Source organism: Ranitomeya variabilis, chromosome 2, assembly GCF_051348905.1.
Source record: "Ranitomeya variabilis isolate aRanVar5 chromosome 2, aRanVar5.hap1, whole genome shotgun sequence".
NCBI lineage: Eukaryota > Metazoa > Chordata > Amphibia > Anura > Dendrobatidae > Ranitomeya > Ranitomeya variabilis.
The window spans coordinates 178,679,562-178,698,984 of record NC_135233.1 but is presented as its reverse complement, the minus strand read 5'-3'; the positions used below and the strand labels follow the sequence as shown (position 1 = coordinate 178,698,984).

General features: G+C 46.3%; 1 protein-coding gene across 5 annotated transcripts in view; it reads right to left on the bottom strand.

Moving 5' to 3' along the window:
- Window positions 1-19,423, bottom strand: part of FAM120B (family with sequence similarity 120 member B) — a 197,824-nt gene that overhangs the window by 14,947 nt on the left and 163,454 nt on the right. For all 5 annotated transcript variants that reach the window (XM_077283228.1, XM_077283231.1, XM_077283230.1 and 2 more), the window contains 3 exons: window positions 17,166-17,277; window positions 884-964; window positions 205-294 (listed from right to left, as the gene is read on the bottom strand). In XM_077283228.1, the coding sequence (XP_077139343.1) occupies window positions 205-294; window positions 884-964; window positions 17,166-17,277 (283 nt within the window). The remainder of the gene's footprint in view (window positions 1-204; window positions 295-883; window positions 965-17,165; window positions 17,278-19,423) is intronic.

Genomic DNA, 19,423 nt, shown 5'->3' with positions numbered 1-19,423 from the left:
TTGTCCAAAAACAAAACAAAAATTATTGGAAGAAGTACATGAACTCATTCAGGAAATAACAGAACATATATTTACCCAATCCCCCCAACTTGCTCTTCTATCTTTGGACATTGATGAAGTACCCCCAAAATTAGACCCATTACATTACCCATGTTCACTAATTTATGGAAAATAAACTACATACCAATGCAATAGTTATTTTACCTGAATTGTATCTGCCACGTCCAGGACCCCTACGATGCATATGCTCTCTGCTGTCATACTCACGTGAAGGGTTAAAGGCTGACCACTGTCCTATGTAAAATCAAATCACAGATGTATGGCAAAGTAACTGTTAAAGCTGACATGTATACTTGTGTACACACACACACACACACACACAATTATATACATATATATAATGGATTAAAGTTCATTCTCTGTCCTCTGGAGTACACGGCTGCGCAAGGCAATATTGCCTTGCGCTGGCGTGTACTCCGGAGGACAGAGAATGAACTTCAATCCAATATTGCGGCCAGCATGCAGCCAGCGGGTAAGGAAAGGGTGAATCAAACACCCGAAAACCCCGCCCATATGACCCAAAACCGGTCCCGCCAAATTCAGGTGACAGGTTCCCTTTAAGAGTACTCTAGAACCATGTGCTTTACTTCAGATTATGGCGGTCTGAAAAAAAGGGAATGGCCAGACAGAGGAGCGGCAGTTCGGAGGCAGCGTGTTGGAAGCTCTGCTCACCCACCACAGGCCAACCAGACTCCATTGGCGGAGTTTTGGAGGCATACTGTTGGCAACACCGTCTGGCTCTACCCAAACATTATTTCTCTCTTGTTCTGTATTTTGCAGCTGTATACATTTGCTGATGTCACTAATATGTTTTAATAATTACCTTGATGACTTGCTTGCTGATCTGGATCATTCTGCCAAGAAGTATTTCTGCCCCTCTGTCCATGATAAGGATAAAAAGGCCCTAGGGACATATAAACCATAAATTATTTAGAATTTAGTCACAATAATGAGAAATACAGTTACGTCCATATATATTTAGACAGAGACAACATTTTTCTAATTTTGGTTATAGACATTACCACAATGAATTTTAAACAAAACAATTCAGATACAGTTGAAGTTCAGCTGAAACTCCTAAACCCTTCATCCAATTTTAATGTGGATACCCTCAAATGAAAGCTGAAAGTCTGAACTTCAACTGCATCTGAATTGTTTTGTTTAAAATTCATTGTGGTAATGTCTATAACCAAAATTAGAAAAATGTCTCTGTCCAAATATATATGGACGCAACTGTATGTTTCCCATAAAGGCCCCCATATATACTAGACCAATATTGACTGAACCCACCGATACAGGTTCATCCGACAATCTACTAATATGTATGGAGCCCCAGACAACTGACCGTTAGGGAAGATGCTGATCACGTGTGATTTCTGGACTTCATTCTCTCAGAGATAAGCTGCCAGCATCTTAGGGTACCGTCTCACAGTGGCACTTTTGTCGCTACGACGGTACGATCCGTGACGTTCCAGCGATATCCATACAATATCGCTGTGTCTGACACGCAGCAGCGATCAGGGACCCCGCTGAGAATCGTACGTCGTAGCAGATCGTTTGGAACTTTCTTTCGTCGCTGGATCTCCAGCTGTCATCGTTGGATCGGTGTGTGTGACACCGATCCAACGATGCGTTCGCTTGTAACGAGGGGTAACATCGGGTTACTAAGCGCGGGGCCGCGCTTAGTAACCCGATGTTTACCCTGGTTACCGTTGTAAATGTAAAAAAAAAACAAACAGTACATACTCACATTCCGGTGTCCGTCAGGTCCCTTGCCGTCTGCTTCCCGCACTGACTGACTGCCGGCCGTAAAGTGAAAGCATAGCACAGCAGTGACGTCACCGCTGTGATCTGCTTTCACTTTGCGGCCGGCAGTCAGTCAGTGCGGGAAGCAGACGGCAAGGGACCTGACGGACACCGGAATGTGAGTATGTACTGTTTGTTTTTTTTTTACATTTACAACGGTAACCAGGGTAAACATCGGGTTACTAAGCGCGGCCCTGCGCTTAGTAACCCGATGTTTACCCTGGTTACCCGGGGACCTCGGCATCGTTGGTCGCTGGAGAGCTGTCTGTGTGACAGCTCCCCAGCGACCACACAACGACTTACCAACGATCACGGCCAGGTCGTATCGCTGGTCGTGATCGTTGGTAAATCGTTTTGTGAGACGGTACCCTTACACATAGAGAACACAGGAGTGCTCCTGTGTATGAGAGCATCGTTCGTCCGACAGCCACCTAATGTGTATGGGTGGATTAACAAAGGGAAGAGGAGGTAAACTGAAGTACCTGCAGTGGCTACTAAGCAATGTGCTGAGCAGCAGTTTCCACCCTATACATGGCTTATATCCGGCAGCTGCTTGGTGATTGGTGGAGATGTCAGACCAAACAGATTTCATATTGATGACCTACACTATAAATACGTGTCCAACTACATGTTTCCCCAAACAAATTGAGGGGAAAATTATAAACTGTGCTTGGTTTCAATTTAAAAGGACACCTGGGAGGAGTACTGTGAGGGGTGTCTGGCTGTTAGCAGCTTTAAAAGGAATCTGTCACCAGAAAAAGCTATTAACCTGAAGCATTTCGGTTTCAGCCAAGGAGCCGGCACTGGAGCGGGATCAGTCACAGCTCTGGTGGCTGTAATCGCGCCCCAGACTGACAGCCTGCCCCAATGCAGAGCCAGTGTCAGGCAGGCCTGGAGGCACGGTTACAGTCACCAGAGCTGTAACTGAACCAGCACCGCCCCCGTGACTGAAACTGGAATGCTGCCAGCATTCGGCTAAGTGTGGGCTCAAGGCAGGTTAGTAATGCTATTAACCTGCAGATTAACCCCATATCTGCAGGTTAATAGCATTTTTTCTGGTGACAGGTTCCCTTTAAGCCAATCTACAGGCCTGAAATGACTTCCAGTCATTTCAACTAACAGTCCTTCTGAGGACTAATCCAGCTGCATAGATATCAGTGCTTTGCAGGCAGACAGTGTATGAGGCAGACTGCAGTGCCTATAGCAAGAGGGTCCATTCCAGTTCTGTCTGATGCTGTTGCTTTGGCAGATATTTCTCGACATAGCAATAGGTATCAGGGGCCAGGAATAATTATTTTGGGATCTTAATCCTGATTATTTACTTAAAAAGCAATCCAGAGAACACCGTTTTTCTGCTCCATTTGCTTGCTGGGACTGCAGAATACAGCCAGATCTTTTCCATATTACTGTGCTAAAAATCTATTTAAAACTGTGGTTTGTCCGTCACACGGATCACATATAATTGCGCTCAAAATTCTGCCACTTCTGGCCTCCATTTAAATTTTGTTTAGCGAATAGTGTGTGAATAGTGTGTTAGCGAAGTTATTGACACCAGTTTGCTGTTAAAAATAGTTACCTACAGGCCAGCTATTTAAAACTGTGGTTTGTCTGTCACACGGATCACATATAAGTTTGCTCTAAATTCCCCATTTTTGGCCTCCCTTTCAATTTTCTTGCAGTATGTTGGCGAAGTCATTGACACCAGTTTGCTTGTAAAAATAGTTACCTACAGTCCAGCTTTTTAAAACTGTGGTTTGTCCGTCAAACGGATCACATATAAGTTCGCTCTAAATTCAGCCACTTGTAGTGAACGTGGAAAATATTATCCTCCATTTAAAATGGGCAAGGCGCATGGCAAGGGCTGGGGAACTGGACGTGATGGTGCATGCAGATGCCGTGGGCAAGCTGAAACAGTGCCACAACAAACAAACATCTTCTCGCTCGACCTTCCTGTCCCAATTACTAGGGGACCGCAGCACACCACTATTGAACTCACAGCAGTGTCAAAAGGTTGTTGGTTACATAGTGGACAAGCTTCCAGTCATTTTGCCACCACTACCACCCTGTCTTCCACATGGTCAAGTCTCAGTAGCCGTGAGTCTGGACCGCATATTCCTCACCATGATCCTCCTTCCTCCCACCATGACGAGTGCCCTGAGACAACTGATCCCACACTTGGACACTCAAAAGTGCTGTTTACTTTTCCATTTATAGATTTGGGCCTCTCGCCAGGTCTACTTGAAGTGGGACAAGAGGAGATCACATGCCGCGATGCCAAAATATTTGAGCAGCCACGGTCACACGAAGGCGATGGTGGGAAAGTGTCAGAGGTGGACAATGATGAGATACAATTGCCAGAAAGTCAGGAGGAGGACCAGGGTGCAGAAGTGGAAGACGAGGTGGTGGATGATATAATAACTGACCCAACCTGGCTGGAGGACTTGCAGAGCAAGGACAGCAGCACACGGGGGGAGGGAGGCGTAGGACCCCAACAAGCAGGAAGAATCAGTGTGGTGGCTACAGACAAAAGGCGGGCAACCGTTCCCTGTAACACCATCACGATGGAAGTTGCCAGTACAACTGTTAGGTCTTCCCGAGTCTGGTTGCTTTGTAAAGAATCTGCCGATAACCCCAAACAGGCCATTTGCACCACCTGCCAGGCCAGCATCAGCAGGGGTATCAAAACTACCAGCCTGACCACCACCAGCATGATCAGGCACATGGCAGAAAAGTACCCGACTTTGTGGGCCCAACCACAGGGTCCAGGAATAGTCTGCGGGTGACACCACTGCATCTTCCGCTGTTGTGCGTGCAAACCAATAACCTGTCCATGGTGCATGCGAAGATGCTTCCTGCCCTGCACCTGTCGTTGTACACACTCAACTAGCACCATCAGCAAGCACGTCCACATCCTTGTCCCAGCGCAGCGTTCAGCTGTCCATACCTCAGTCCTTGGAACGCAAGCGAAAATACGCAGCCAACGCCTCACAGGCCACACTACCAAATTCACACATTTCGCGACTGCTTGCGTTCGAAATGTTGTCTTTTAGGCTCCTGGAGATGGAAGCTTTCCGCAACTGGATGGCGACGGCTGTCCCTCAGTACTCGGTCCCCAGCCGCCACTATTTCTCCTGGTGTGTCATCCCCGCATTTACACAAGCACGTGTCCCACATTAGCCGTGCCCTCAACAATGCAGTTACTGGGAACGTCCACCTAAACATGGACACGTGTATAAGTGCTTGTGGGCAGGGACGGTACATTTTGCTGACAGCACACTGGGTTAACATAGTGCAAGCCGGGACCCAGTTGGACCTTGGGATGGAACACTTCCTCCCAACGCCGAGGATCGTGGGCCCTAGGTCAATCAGGGTTGGGCTTAGGTAACAAACCGCACAATGCTGAAGAGTTGTGGACAGCTCTGAAAGAGCAGGCAGATCTGTGGCTGACACTGCTGAACCTACAGCCAGGCGTGGTCGTGTGTGACAATGGCCGGAACCTGGAGGCAGCTCTGAGGTGAGGCGAGCTCACACACGTACCATGTACGTTTCAGCGGTTTCTCAAAACCTACCCGGAGCTGCCGGATCTGCTTGTCAAAGTACGCCGCCTGTGTGCCCAATTTAGAAAGTCAGCTACAGCTTCCGCTGCCCTTGCTGTGCTTCAGCATTGTTTGCAGCTTCCGACTCACCGACTGGTGTGTGATGTCTCCACGTGTTGGAACTCTACACTGCAGATGTTGGGAAGGATTTGTGAGCAAAAGAGGGCAGTTGTTGACTACCAGCATCAACAAGGCTGTCGGTATTCAGCTCAGACTCCACACATAAGACCTCAGGAGTGGACATAGATGTCAGACATTGGAGTATGTCCAAATTTTTGGCAGCCGTTGCATTCACTGCATAGGAAAACACTATGGGCGACCCACTTCCTAATAATGGGAAACTTGTTTTCATGGGGCCCTCTGACCTCTATGTCTGTTACAATGGGCATTGGAGTTCTTCCAAATTTTTGGCAGCCGTTGCTTCACTGCATAGGCAAACACTATGGGAGACTCACTTCCTAATAATGGGAACATTTTTTTCATGAGGCCCTCCTGTACGTCTCTTCAAAGAGTTATTGGGGTGCGTCCAAATTTTGGGCAGCCCTGCCACTCACTGCATACACAATAACAGTATAGGAGACCCACTGTTTAATAACGGGAACAACAAGGCATAGTCGGCAGATGGCTCTCTAAGAATAATGAGGGCCGACTGCTGGCCCTTTAAGAATAGTAAAGGCCGCCTGATGGCCCTATAAAAATAGGCTTAGTGACTTTCCGAGTCCCTTCTTCATAAATGTGACAGGATATGTCTGATGATGTGTCACACACCACATGGCCAAATAAGGTTGCATTCATCTTGGTTGAAAGCAATGCTAAAGACCAAAAATGCATTAAAAACATTACGTGTGAATATAGCCCAAGGTATGGAGGAGCATTTTTGTTTTTGGCTATTTATTTTGCCTTATATACAAGTCATTACCCTGGAAAGGATGTTCCTTAAAGCGAACCTGTCATCCCCAAAATGGAAGTTGAGCTAAGCCCACCGGCATCAGGGGCTTATCTACAACATTCTGGAATGCTGTAGATAAGCCCCCGATGTATCCTGAAAGATGAGAAAAAGAGGTTAGATTATACTCACCCAGGGGCGGTCCCGTCTGATGGGCGTCGCGGTCCGGGGCCTCCCATCTTCATAGGATGACGTCCTCTTCTTGTATTCACGCTGCAGCTCCGGCACAGGCTTACTTTGTCTGCCCTGTTGAGGGCAGAGCAAAGTACTGCAGTGCGCAGGCGCTGGGCCTCTCTGACCTTTTCCGGCGCCTGCGCACTGCAGTACTTTGCTCTGCCCTCAACAGGGCAGACAAAGTACGCCTGCACTGGAGCTGCGGCGTGAAGACAAGAAGAGGATGTGATCGTAAGAAGATGGGAGGCGCCGGACCGGACCACGACGCCCACCGCAGCGGGACCGTCCCTGGGTGAGTATAATCTAACCTCTTTTTCTCATCTTTCAGGTTACATCGGGGGCTTATCTACAGCATTCCAGAATGCTGTAGATAAGCCCCTGATGCAGGTGGGCTTAGCTCAACTTCCATTTTGGGGGTGACAGGTTACCTTTAACATATTTCCCAGGAAAATCTATTTTGGTATGTTTTATTGTGAGTCTGTAAAAGTGGCGTAAGACTCTGACAACATTGTTCACAGCAGTGAACTGGTCGTTTGAGCACTGCTCCCATCGATTTCCGCAATTTCTAGTCCCTGTGCAGACCACCGGGGGCCACTGGAAAAATGCTCGAGTTTCCCATAGACTTACATTGGGCTCGTTGCTCGGGTCGAGCACCCGAGCATTCCAATTTGCTCAACCCGAGCAACGAGCACCCGAGCATTTTAGTGCATCGCTAGAGCTGAACCCTGGAGGGGGCCACACCCCTGATATGTACTACACAAAAAAGAAAAAATAGGGCCTGTAAACCTTTAGATTTAAATTATTGTACAGGTGCACAAATACCCTAAGTATCTTTACGTTTTTAACGTTTGCAGCAATATTAGAGTTCATGTATTCATTAGTCACCGTGTGCTGATGCATCGTGTATGCATGTCATCCTACATTTTGTCAGGTTTGTGATATCACAATAACGTAGTCAGTGACGCTGCTACCATTAGGCGATTTGAGCTCTTTGGCTCAGGCGGCAGAAGAGAGGGGGCGTCAGATTCTGTAGTTCCCGGCCCCTAGGGGCCCCCAGCCAGGAGCGGACATACCGCCAATGCCACTGCTCTGGGGCCGAGAGGTGGAGGGTGGCCCCTGCAGGCAGGCCCCATATCATGTAGCATCAGGCCCCTGTCACTCCCTCCTCTAATCCTGCCAACACCCTCAGCTGGGGAGAGAGTGGCGCGGGAAGTGCAGGACTTCAAAAGGGGGGCGTGTCATTCAGGGAGAGACGCTGGCCAATGAACGCTTTCCTCACCAGACTAAGGAGAGCGCTCACTGGCTGCTGTCTCTGTTCTCCTGCATGGCGCGTCCCAATGGAGACTGGTTAGTACTCAGTCAGGGGCCCCGCAGCACAGCACGCAGGAACAGCAGTGGAGGGAGAGCAGGACTTACAGTGTGTCTTCTCCCTCCACTGCTCTGTTCCCAGCAGGCTGCAGCATCTCCGTCCTCACTGTGAAGAGATGGGGGAGGAGCTCACTGCGCGGGACAGCACAGCAGCACCAGGGGGCTAATATCAGTCTGCTCTGTGCCCCATCCCCCACAGTGGGGACTGCAGCCCTCTCCAGCTGAACTGCCCTCCTCCAAGGCTCCTCTGATCACCTGTACAAGATTAGTATGTGTGTATGTATATGCTTGTATATGTATGTATGTGCATCTGTGTATGTACAGTATGTGTGTATCTATGTGTATGCTTCTGTGTGTATCTGTGTATGCATGTACAGTATATGTGTATGTCTGTGTATAATATGTGCGTATCTGTATGTGCGATATATTTGTATGTATATACGGTATGTATGTTTATGTCCATGTATGTACAGTATATGTGTATGTCTGTGTGTACGGTATGTGTACACTTTGTGTATATAACTGTATATGTATGTACGGTACAAGTATGTGTACCCGTATGCATGTACGGTATATGTATGTGTATCTATGTGTATGTACGGTATATGCGTGTATGTATGACGGTATGTGTATCTGTGTGTATGTACAGTATATGTATGTATGGTATGTGTGTGTACGGTATGTGTGTGTATGTACGGTATATGCATGTGTGTATGTATAGTACATGTATGTATGACAGTATATATATATGTGTATCTGTGTGTATGTATGGTATATGTGAGTGTTTGCATATACAGTATATGTATGTGTATCTGTGTGTATGTACACTGCAGTATGTGTGTTTGCATATAAGGTATATGTATGTGTATCTATGTGTAACATATATATTTATTACAAACACACACTATATATATATATATCCATCTCAGTGAAAAAATATAAATATATATATTTTTTAGAGGTGTGGGGCCCAAAATAGAACTTTTGCTATGGGGGCCCTGTGATTGCTATGTACGCCCCTGCTTGCAGGGCAGTGATAATGAGGGCAATCTGACTTGTTTCTCAGAGCCCGAGGCTCCAGGGTGCCATTGCCAGATTGCCATCATCATAAGCAGTGTATCAGGCAGGAAGGGGGGCCCAGACACATTTCTTGAACAGGGGCAACAAGCTATTAGAGTCCGCCCCTGCCCCCAGCCAGTGGCGTGTCGCTAATAGCAGCACACCATGTAGCTGCTATGGGGCCCGTGAGTCAAAGGGGCTCGCCCAGTGCCAGTGAAGAAGGAGCAGTGGGTGACAGGAGGCAGGAGTCGGCTGCTGCGGCTAAAGCCTGTGCCCGCTGCTAAAGAGAAATTCATAGTCACTGCTCCCCACACCCATAGTCACTCCCACCACTATGCACTGAAGCCGGTGCCGAGAGATGGGAGGGACTATAGGAGTGGAGAGCAGTGAATATTCATTTCACTTTAATAGCGGTCACAGTAGCCGCAGCTGCAGGCTTCCTGCTGCTAGGCGATCACATGTGCCCGCTACTAAAGGGAATGAATATTCACTGCTCTCCACACCCATGAATACAATATATATCAGTACATGGTGGCCATAATGCTGTAGGACTGCATTATATTCTGTTGGGGACTGCATTATGTTCTATAGGAGGGCTGCATTATATTCTATGGGGGGGTTGCGTTATACTATATGTCAGTATTATATTCTATATGGGAACTGCAATATACTCTGGAGGACTATGGGAGTGTATTATACTCTATGGAGAACTATAGGGAGTGTATTATACTCTATGGAGGACTATGGGGGGTGCGTTATACTATATGGAGGATTAGAGGGAATATATTATACTATATGGAGGACTATGGGGAGTCTATTATACTATGGAGGACTATGGGGAGTCTATTATACTTATATCTTATGGGGCCATAGCACTTGTGCAGCACTATATAGGGCAAATATCTCTATGGAGCATCTTATGGGGCCCTTATTACCCTTTATGCAGGATTATATGGGGCATATTTTAATATGGAGCATCTAATGGGGCCCATCAAACTTTATGGAGCATTATATGAGGCTCCTGATTCAATATGGATATTCAAAAACACTTAACCTACTGATGTCTCAATTAATTTTACTTTTATTGGTATCTATTTTTACTTTTGAAATTTACCGGTAGCTGCTGCATTTTCCACCCTAGGCTTATACTCGAGTCATTAACTTTTCCCAGTTTTTTGTGGCAAAATTAGGGGGGGTCGGCTTATACTCGGGTCGGCTTATACTCGAGTATATACGGTAACTGGATTTGCGCTGCTAGGTTTTTTTTTATAAAACTCCGGGGTCAAGTGCCCGCCCCGCCTCCTCCCTAACTCCCCCACCGCCCCCCCTCCAGCAGGGACTGTGGTGGTGGTGGTGGGGGGGGGGCGCCATTTTTCCGTTTGCCTCAGGCAGCAGAGAGGCTAGGTTCACCCCTGAACTTAGTCAAAGATAACATTGTAATTTCATGTGTGTAAAGAATAGGAAGACATACATTATAAATTAATACAGGTCAGACCAAGAAACCAAAAGAACTGTTTGTCATAAAACATAAAGGGAACTGTTCTTCCTATGTTGACAACTCACGCAGTGAACTCATGAACAGTGCTGAAATCTTCACTCACCACACACCTCCAGAGAGTGAGCTAATGGCTCAGCAACTTTCTATACATTTCACCGCAACAAACAGCCGTTGATTTTATAATACCTAAAAGGCCATCACAGATCATGAATACAGCACCCACCATGCTGTGGAGAATGGGTGTGTTAATTTACAGTAAAGAGAATGCAAAAAAATGTTCTTCTTGTATCATGCACTATATTGTGTGGTGTCGCATGTGCAGACAGGTTAGGTACTACTAGTACTGAGCTAAATGTTCACAAAGCCTTACTGACAGCATACAGATGCCCGACATCTGCTCAATTGGTGGTCAAAATATAGTCTTACATTATATGTGATCTATCACCAGATAAGCCCCACTTTATTAGGCATTCATCTAACAAAGCAAGTGTTGGCAATAGCAGTCATTCATCGGCCACCCTCCCAGCTGTCAATCACAGGGCAGCCTGCGCTGCATCACTCTTGCTTTCTACGAAGCAGTTTCTGAGTCAGTTAATTTGTATCAGTAGTGAAACTGCAGACAAAAGCAATTTTCCTCATACGAATGATATCAATGTTTTTCACAGATAGAATATGATAGGTACAAGTGCTATCAGGTAGTTTACATGTCTGAATTTTCCTTGGACTGACTTATCCGCATAAAAGCATGGAGACTTGTTAAAATATTGACACGAGTGTTGAATCAAACTCGCCAATGCTAACTTTATGGACATGTGAAAAAATCAGACAGCACTCAGGCCTCTTTCACACTTCAGTCTTTTGGCGTCAGTCTGAAACCGCCATTTTCCTCAAATAGCGGATCCGCTATTTTCCCATAGACATGCATTAGCGACGGATTGTGACGGATGGTCGTCCGTTCCATCCGCCATTCGACGGATCCGTCGAAACTTGGCGGACGTTGTCTAGACATTGACGGACCTTATAACGTTTTTTGTCTGCGCCGAAATGGCGGTTCGCGACGGATCCGTTGCGTCCACCATTCCATAGAATGGCCGCCTATGGGCGACGGATCCGTCGCGACCGTCATTTCGGCGGATCCGTCGCCCCAATCCGCTTTTTCAATTGCGCATGCTCCAAAAAGTAGATACTTTTCCCAGCAACCCCCAAGTAACTGATCCGTCAAAAAAACGGATCCGTTAGAACCGTTTTCTCAACAATTGTGAGGGGTCCGTCGATCCGTCACTATGTCGGAGCAGACTGACGCCAAACAATTGAAGTGTGAAAGAAGCCTCAGATGACACTCGGGTTGTGTCTGATTTTCACGGACTGATTTCAAAACTGATGAAGCTCTGATTGCCCAAACTCCGATGACGGGCTGATCAAAACCACTGATGGATCAAGGACTGCTTTTTGGGAACAATAAAAATCACTGTCGTTTGATTGAGCCCAGAATGGACGATGTACAGCGCTAGCCACACTCTTTGGCCCATACAGTAAAATAAAGCACAAGTTGTTATTTGCCTATAGTATATGACTATTTGGAAAAAAAAATAACTTTTTTGCCACTACTCAAAAGTATAGCAGGTCCATATTTTCAGAACATTGTAAATAGAAAAAAAGAGTGCAATGAAGTAAACCACAAAAATGTATGCCAAAGCACAGTCTTTTGGAATAAACCTGCTGGTACATTCTCATAAATGTTTGACTATTTTTTATAATAGAATGTCTGATTTATGGGAAAAAAATGTAGTAAATATTGCTTACATGAAAAAAGCTAGGGGGACAAGTTACAGAGTATAGGACAATACCTAGATCTCTTGTAGTATCGTGAATAGCTTGTCTTAGCATGATATTCCAAGCTTTCTAGAGTTATTACGGGGCTGAGGATTGCAGAGGTTGGGTCCCAGAAACTGGAGAATACAAACTGATGCCTGGCTCATTACAGATTAAACTGTGCTGTCATATTCCAGAACTGCAACCCCCCAGGAGAGCCCAGAAGTACAAGATCTTCAGTGCTCAGAGACATGACCAAGGTAAGGGAGGCTGAAACCAGACCACCACTGAGCAAGACATAGAAGTACAAGGTGTTCAGTACTTAGAGACACCGCCAAGATAAGGAGGCTGAAATCAGACCACCACTGAACAAGACACAGAAGTACAAGGTGTTCAACGCTCAGAGACACGGCCAAGGTAAGGAAGGCTGAAAGCCGACCATCACTGAACAAGACACAGAAGTACAAGGTGTTCATTGCTCAGAGACACGGCCAAGGTGAGGGAGGTTGAAATCAGACCACCACTTAACAAGACACAGAAGTACAAGGTGTCCAGTGCTCAGAGACACGACCAAGGTAAGGAAGGCTGAAAGCCGACCATCACTGAGCAAGACACATAAGTACAAGGTGTTCATTGCCAAGAGACAAGAGACATGGCCAAGGTGAGGGAGGTTGAAATCAGACCACCACTGAGTAAGACACAGAAGTACAAGGTATTCATTGCTCAGAGACATGGCCAAGGTGAGGAAGGCTGAAACCAGACCACCACTGAGTAAGACACAGAAGTACAAGGTGTTCATTGCTCAGAGACATGGCCAAGGTGAGGAAGGTTGAAATCAGACCACCACTAAACAAGACACAGAAGTACAAGGTGTTGAATGCTCAGAGTCCTGGTCAAAGTAAGGAAGGCTGAAATCAGACCATCACTGAGCAAGATACAGAAGTACAAGGTGTTCAATGCCCAGAGACATGGCCAAGGTGAGGAAGGCTTAAACCCGACCACCACTGAGCAAGACACGTAAGTACAAGGTGGTCAATGCTCAGAGACACGGCCAAGGTAAGGAAGGCTAAAAGCCGACCACCACTGAACAAGACACAGAAGTACAAGGTGTTCAATGCTCAGAGTCATGGCCAAGGTGAGGGAGGCTGAAATCAGACCACCACTGAACAAGACAAGACACAGGAGTACAAGGTGTTCAGTGCTCAGTGTCCTGGTCAAAGTAAGGAAGGCTGAAATCAGACCACCACTGAGCAAGACACGGAAGTACAAGGTGGTCAGTGCTCAGAGACATGGCCAAGGTAAGGAAGGCTGAAAGCCAACCGTCACTGAACAAGACACAGAAATACAAGGTGTTCAATGCTCAGAGACATGGCCAAGGTGAGGGATGCTGAAATCCGACCATCACTGAGCAAGACACATATATTAAAATGTCAAGACCGGGCAAAGAAATATCTGAAAACAGATTTTTCAAAGATTTTATGGACTGATGAGAGGAGAGTGACTCTTGACAGACCAGATGGATGGACTCATGGCCTATTCAGTAATGGGCACAGACCCCCACTTCTACTCCACACCAGCAATGTGGAGGTGGGGTACTCCTATGGGTTGAAATTAGTAGAGATGAGTTAGTTGGATCTTTACTGGTTGAAGATGGGTCTCAAAATCAACTTCCAAACCTACTGCCAGTTTTAGAAGACACATTCTTCAAGCAGTGGTAAATGAAAATATCTGTATCTTTCAAGAAAACCATCATTTTTAAGCAGGACAATGCTCCATCGCTTGCATCAAAGCACTCTCCTGCTTGGCTAGCCAGTAAAGGCCTTAAAAAGAAGCTGTTATGCCCGATAAACTATTAACCTGCATTATAGAGGTGCACAGATGCTGGACTGAAAGTTTGGCACCTGGGAGAAAGTGAACTGTATTCCTCCCAGAATCCTCATGCTTTTAGCAAGACAGGCCCAGGACAATTACAGTCACCGCTCACAGCACTGAAAGTGGCTGCCGTAAGCACACCCTGGCACTGACTGATTGACTCCACACCAGTGCAGAGCCAGCTGTCAGTCAGTGCCAGGGAGTGCCTACAGCAGCCACTCTCAGTGCTGTGAGCGGTGACTATGATCTGCAGATTAATAGTGTTATCAGATCTGAGAGCTGTCACCTCCAAAATCGAAGGTGAGCAAAGCCCACCAGCATCAGGGGCTCATCTACAGCATTCTGGAATGCTGTAGATAAGCCCCTGATGTATCCTGAAAGATGAGAAAAAGAGGTTAGATTATATTCACCCAGGGGTGGTCCCGGTCCGGTTATGGTCCCATGGGTGTCGCAGTCCGGTCCGGCACTTCCCATCTTCTTACGATGACGTCCTCTTCTTGTATTCACGCTGCGGCTCTGGCGCAGGTGTACTTTGTCTGCCCTGTTGAGGGCAGAGCAAAGTACTGCAGTGCGCAGGCGCCGGGAAAGGTCAGAGAGGCCCGGCACCTGCGCACTGCAGTACTTTGCTCTGCCCTCAACAGGGCAGACAAAGTACACCTGCGCCGGAGCGTGAAGACAAGAAGAGGACGTCATCGTAAGAAGATGGGAGGCCCCGGACCGGACCGCGATGCCCATCGGACCAGAACCGGACCAGGACCGCCCCTGGGTGAGTATAATATAACCTCTTTTTCTCCTCTTTCAGGATACATTGGGGGCTTATCTACAGCACTCCAGAATGCTGTAGATAAGCCCCTGATGCTGGTGGGCTTAGCTCAACTTCCATTTTGGGGATGACAGGTTTCCTTTAAAGATGAAATAATAATGATTTATCGTCCTTCCTCACCTGACCTAAACTCTATTGAGAACTTGTGAGCTCTTCATAAGATTTATGATGAAGGAAAACAGTAAACCTCTGAGAACAGTGTCTGGGAGGCTGTGGTTGGTGGTGCCCAAAAAGTTGATCATCAACAGATTAAGAAACTGACAGACTCCATGGACAGAAACTAATTGCTGATATTGAAAAGAAAGGCGTCTATATTGGTCACTGATAATTTTTTATGAAATATCAGAAATGTATTTTCGTACACTTTGAGTTGTTTGGTTACTATTCTCACTGTAACAGATGAAAATAAACAATTGAGATGGGAAAATATACTTTTGTTGTTTAGTTGCATAAGTATTCTGCACACTAATAGTTTTCCAATAATGATGCACACACAGAAATATTCAGGTTTCAGGTTTATTGACCTTTTGGACTGACTGACAGCACTGGAGTTGTTCAATAATAAAACTAGTCATGAAAAACACAAATTGCATAATAATTCTGCAAATAGTGATTATGCTTCCCGGCTTGGAATGAGCTGTGGAAATACTCGCTGACCAGACACCAAGATGACAATAGAAAAACATGGAGTAAAGAAAACAATGGTCATATTTACCGGGTGTAAAATAGCTCGGAGTAATAACCTATGCAAGCCAAATGTGTGGGGCATGGATCAGTGTGTCCCAAACTCCAGTCCTCCCAGCCCCCCACAGATCAGGATTCCCCTACCATTGCACATGTGATTAGCGTGGCATCCTCTCACTTGTGCGGTACTGAGGGAATGCTGATCTGTGGGGGGCTGTGAGCATATGAGAAACATCATGATAACACCTCACTGCTGGCGTGAGCATGTCATGAAGTTACTTGAACTTGGTAGAAAGCACAGACAGACCGCTCAGTGGGCTGAACCCTACAGATGGCAAGTTGTTACGGCACACGCTCTGCTACACATACAATGGATGAAATGACAATGTTGTTGTTATGGGTTGCAAAATAATGTGTTTACAGTCTGCACAAATGGAGAGAATTAATCACAGACTTCGCTACAATAAGTCTGCCAAAGTGTTATGTCAAAGCAGTTTGTCAAGAGCTGTCAGAGGCAAACGCCCCAACTCTGCAGGTAGCCACAGGCAGTATGTGCAGCAGGGTATTATTCTTATTTTTCTTTATTGTAAACATTGGCCTGTGTATAGTGTACGTGCACATACATCACTGGCTTGGAGAAATTCTGCTGCTACAGCTTAAAGGGAATCAGTCAGCAGGTTTTTGCCACCTAATCTGAGAGCAGAATGATGTGGAGATGATGAGTCCAGTGATGTATCACTTACTGGGCTGTTTGCTGTAGTTGTCATAAAATCACTGTATTAACAGCAGTCCATAAATCCAGTTGTCGCTCTTAAAATTGAGGTGCTGGTGTCACGGGATGGCTTCCCACTTATTAATAAAAGTAGAAAAATGGCACTCACATGTATTGAAGTGGTTTTTCCAGCTTTACTCCATCTATTATGTTTGAAAAAGGCTCAGTTAGAACCAAAATGAATCATTAATCAAAAATGTTGATGATCTGATGGAACAAACCTTCAATACATGAGTGTGGGTCTTTCTATCATCATTTTATCAGATCAGCAGGAAACTATCACTTAAGACTCATAATCATACTGCTATGTAGTCCTCCATATTAATGCGCTCTGTATAACCTCACCACTGATTGGCAGCATTCTGCCTATGCACAGTGTACACAGAAAGCTGCCAATCAGTGATGTGGGGGCGGGTCTATAGGGATCAGCATTTAGAGAAATGCTAAATGTGCAGCAGATAAAACAGTGACTTTATAAGAAATGACAGCGAGCCGCCCACTAAGTGACACATGGCTTGAATCACTCAGCGATGCTCTCAGATGGGGTACCAAAAGCTGGTGACAGAACATGTCCAGAATGCACCCCAGTCCCTAATATCCAGTCTTACAGCTGTCCGGTGACTCCCTCTCACATGGTGACCTGGGCAGCCACCTACACGGACTGCGCTTTTCTCTGCGCTGGCCTTACGGCTTACCTGGTAAGGGTCCACTGGTTCTCATCGGCTCACGAAGCAATACCCTGTTCTGTGCTGCGCAAGCTTCAGTGATCATCGTTCGAAGTCTCTTAAATTCATTTATTAAAGTCTCCTGCAATCAAAAGAATTCATGTATTACATTTTATCATTTGATTCAGTTAATAACAAAGTGATGTTTTGCATGGAAACTTGTGAGGAATTCTTGAATTCCCCTTCTTTTTAGCAATTCAGAATTCTATTGTAAAAATGAGCCACATATGACAGTGAATTACTATTTGTTCTTGGCAGGCTGACCCGTTAACACTGTGATTCCTGGTACCCAGTAGCCACCTGCATACTGTGCTGATACAGAGCAGATTATTGCACTATAGCATTGTACACTGTAAGGAGAGGGTGACAGCTTACCCCCCTGGCTTTATAATTGGGGTACTTTAGTATTTGCTACTTGGGAAGCAGCCTATCACGAACCTCAATGTCTTACGGCATGCAAAGGGAACCGGTCAGCAGGTTTCCCAGTTCCAAACTGTTGCCCCCTCATTATAACCCCCCTCGATTCACCTTTACTTTTGCACCGTTTTTTTGTTTACTCCCCAATCATTATTTTATTTGCCTCTTTCCCTTTTATGTGTTCGCCTGTTTTGCTTTTTCTTCCATTTTGTTGGCAGAATTGAGTGATTCTTTATGTGCTACTTTTTAAAAAGTTGCTAAATTTGGCGCAGCACCGAGCCAGTACCGCCTTGGAGTGATTTTCTGTACGTTAAGCAAAAAGTCCCATGTTTTCCAACATTTTGTAGAAGGTGCAACTTTTTGCTCAAAACTAACAAAAAATATTTAATGACATGAAAAATAGCCAATTTTGACGTCTCACAAAATTCATATTATGTGTACACCATTTTGAGTAATTCAGTGCAAAAAAGTCAGCAAATATAACAAAACAAAAAGAAACATTACTTAAAAAACCCAAATGAGTATGCCTTGACTGGCTCTGCAAAGTCATAGTGCCTGGGCGTGCTTACAGCACCGCTCACAATATGAGCGATACGTCTATTCCCTCGCCTCGATGTTTGAAGGCCAATGGCTTCCAGGAGGATAAGAATTCATTTTCTCCCAGTAGCCACACTTTCAGCAAGGTGACCAGGCAGCATTGTGACGCCAATATCTGCAGGTACTGTAAATAGTGTTTTTCAAGGTAATTGGACAAATAAAGCTTACAACCGAGTTCAACGGGCATTAAAATTAGTTTGCTAAAACAACTTTTGAAATGTGAAACACATTAGCCATTAGGATCCAAAGTAAGTGAAACATAACATGAGGAAGCAGTTTACGACTGGAACTCCAATATCAGGTTCCCTGTAAATGGAACACGCCTCCCAGTAGGCTATGGCATGTTACAGTGCAGGGTAGACAGAATATACCGTATATACTCGTGTATAAGCCGAGTTTTTCAGCACATTTTTTTGTGCTGAAAACGTCCCCCCTCGGGTTATGCAGCAGAGCAGCGGCAGTAGCCGGCGGCTGTGGCACAGTGACAGCTGCCAGCTTCCAGAAGACATCATACTCACCCTCCTTGTGCCGCCGCTGCATCTCAATCCCTGCATCTCCGTTGTCCCGGCGCGACAGCTCTTCCTGTGCTGAGCAGTCACGTGGTACCGCTCATTAAGGCAATGAATATGCACGCGTTTCAACTCCTATAAGCGTGGAACACATATTCATTATGTTAAAGAGCGGTACCACGTGACCGCTCAGCACCGGAGAGCTGCCAAGCCAGGACAATGGAGATGCAGAGATGGCGAGAGGATTAGGACGGGGGGAGGGTGAGCCATGCATACAACGACCAGGGGGAGCCATGCATTCAACAGGTGGAGCCACACAAAGCAGGACAGGACGGGGAAGCTACACATACCAGGACAGGACAGGGGAGCCACACATAGCAGGACAGGACGGGGGAGCCACACATAGCAGGACAGGATGGGGTAGCTACACATACCAGGACAGGACAGGGGAGCCACACATAGCAGGACAGGACGGGGGAGCCACACATAGCAGGACAGGATGGGGTAGCTACACATACCAGGACAGGACAGGGGAGCCACACATAGCAGGACAGGACGGGGTAGCTACACATACCAGGACAGGACAGGGGAGCCACACATAGCAGGACAGGACGGGGGAGCCACACATAGCAGGACAGGACGGGGAAGCTACACATACCAGGACAGGGGAGCCACACATAGCAGGACAGGACGGGGGAGCCACAC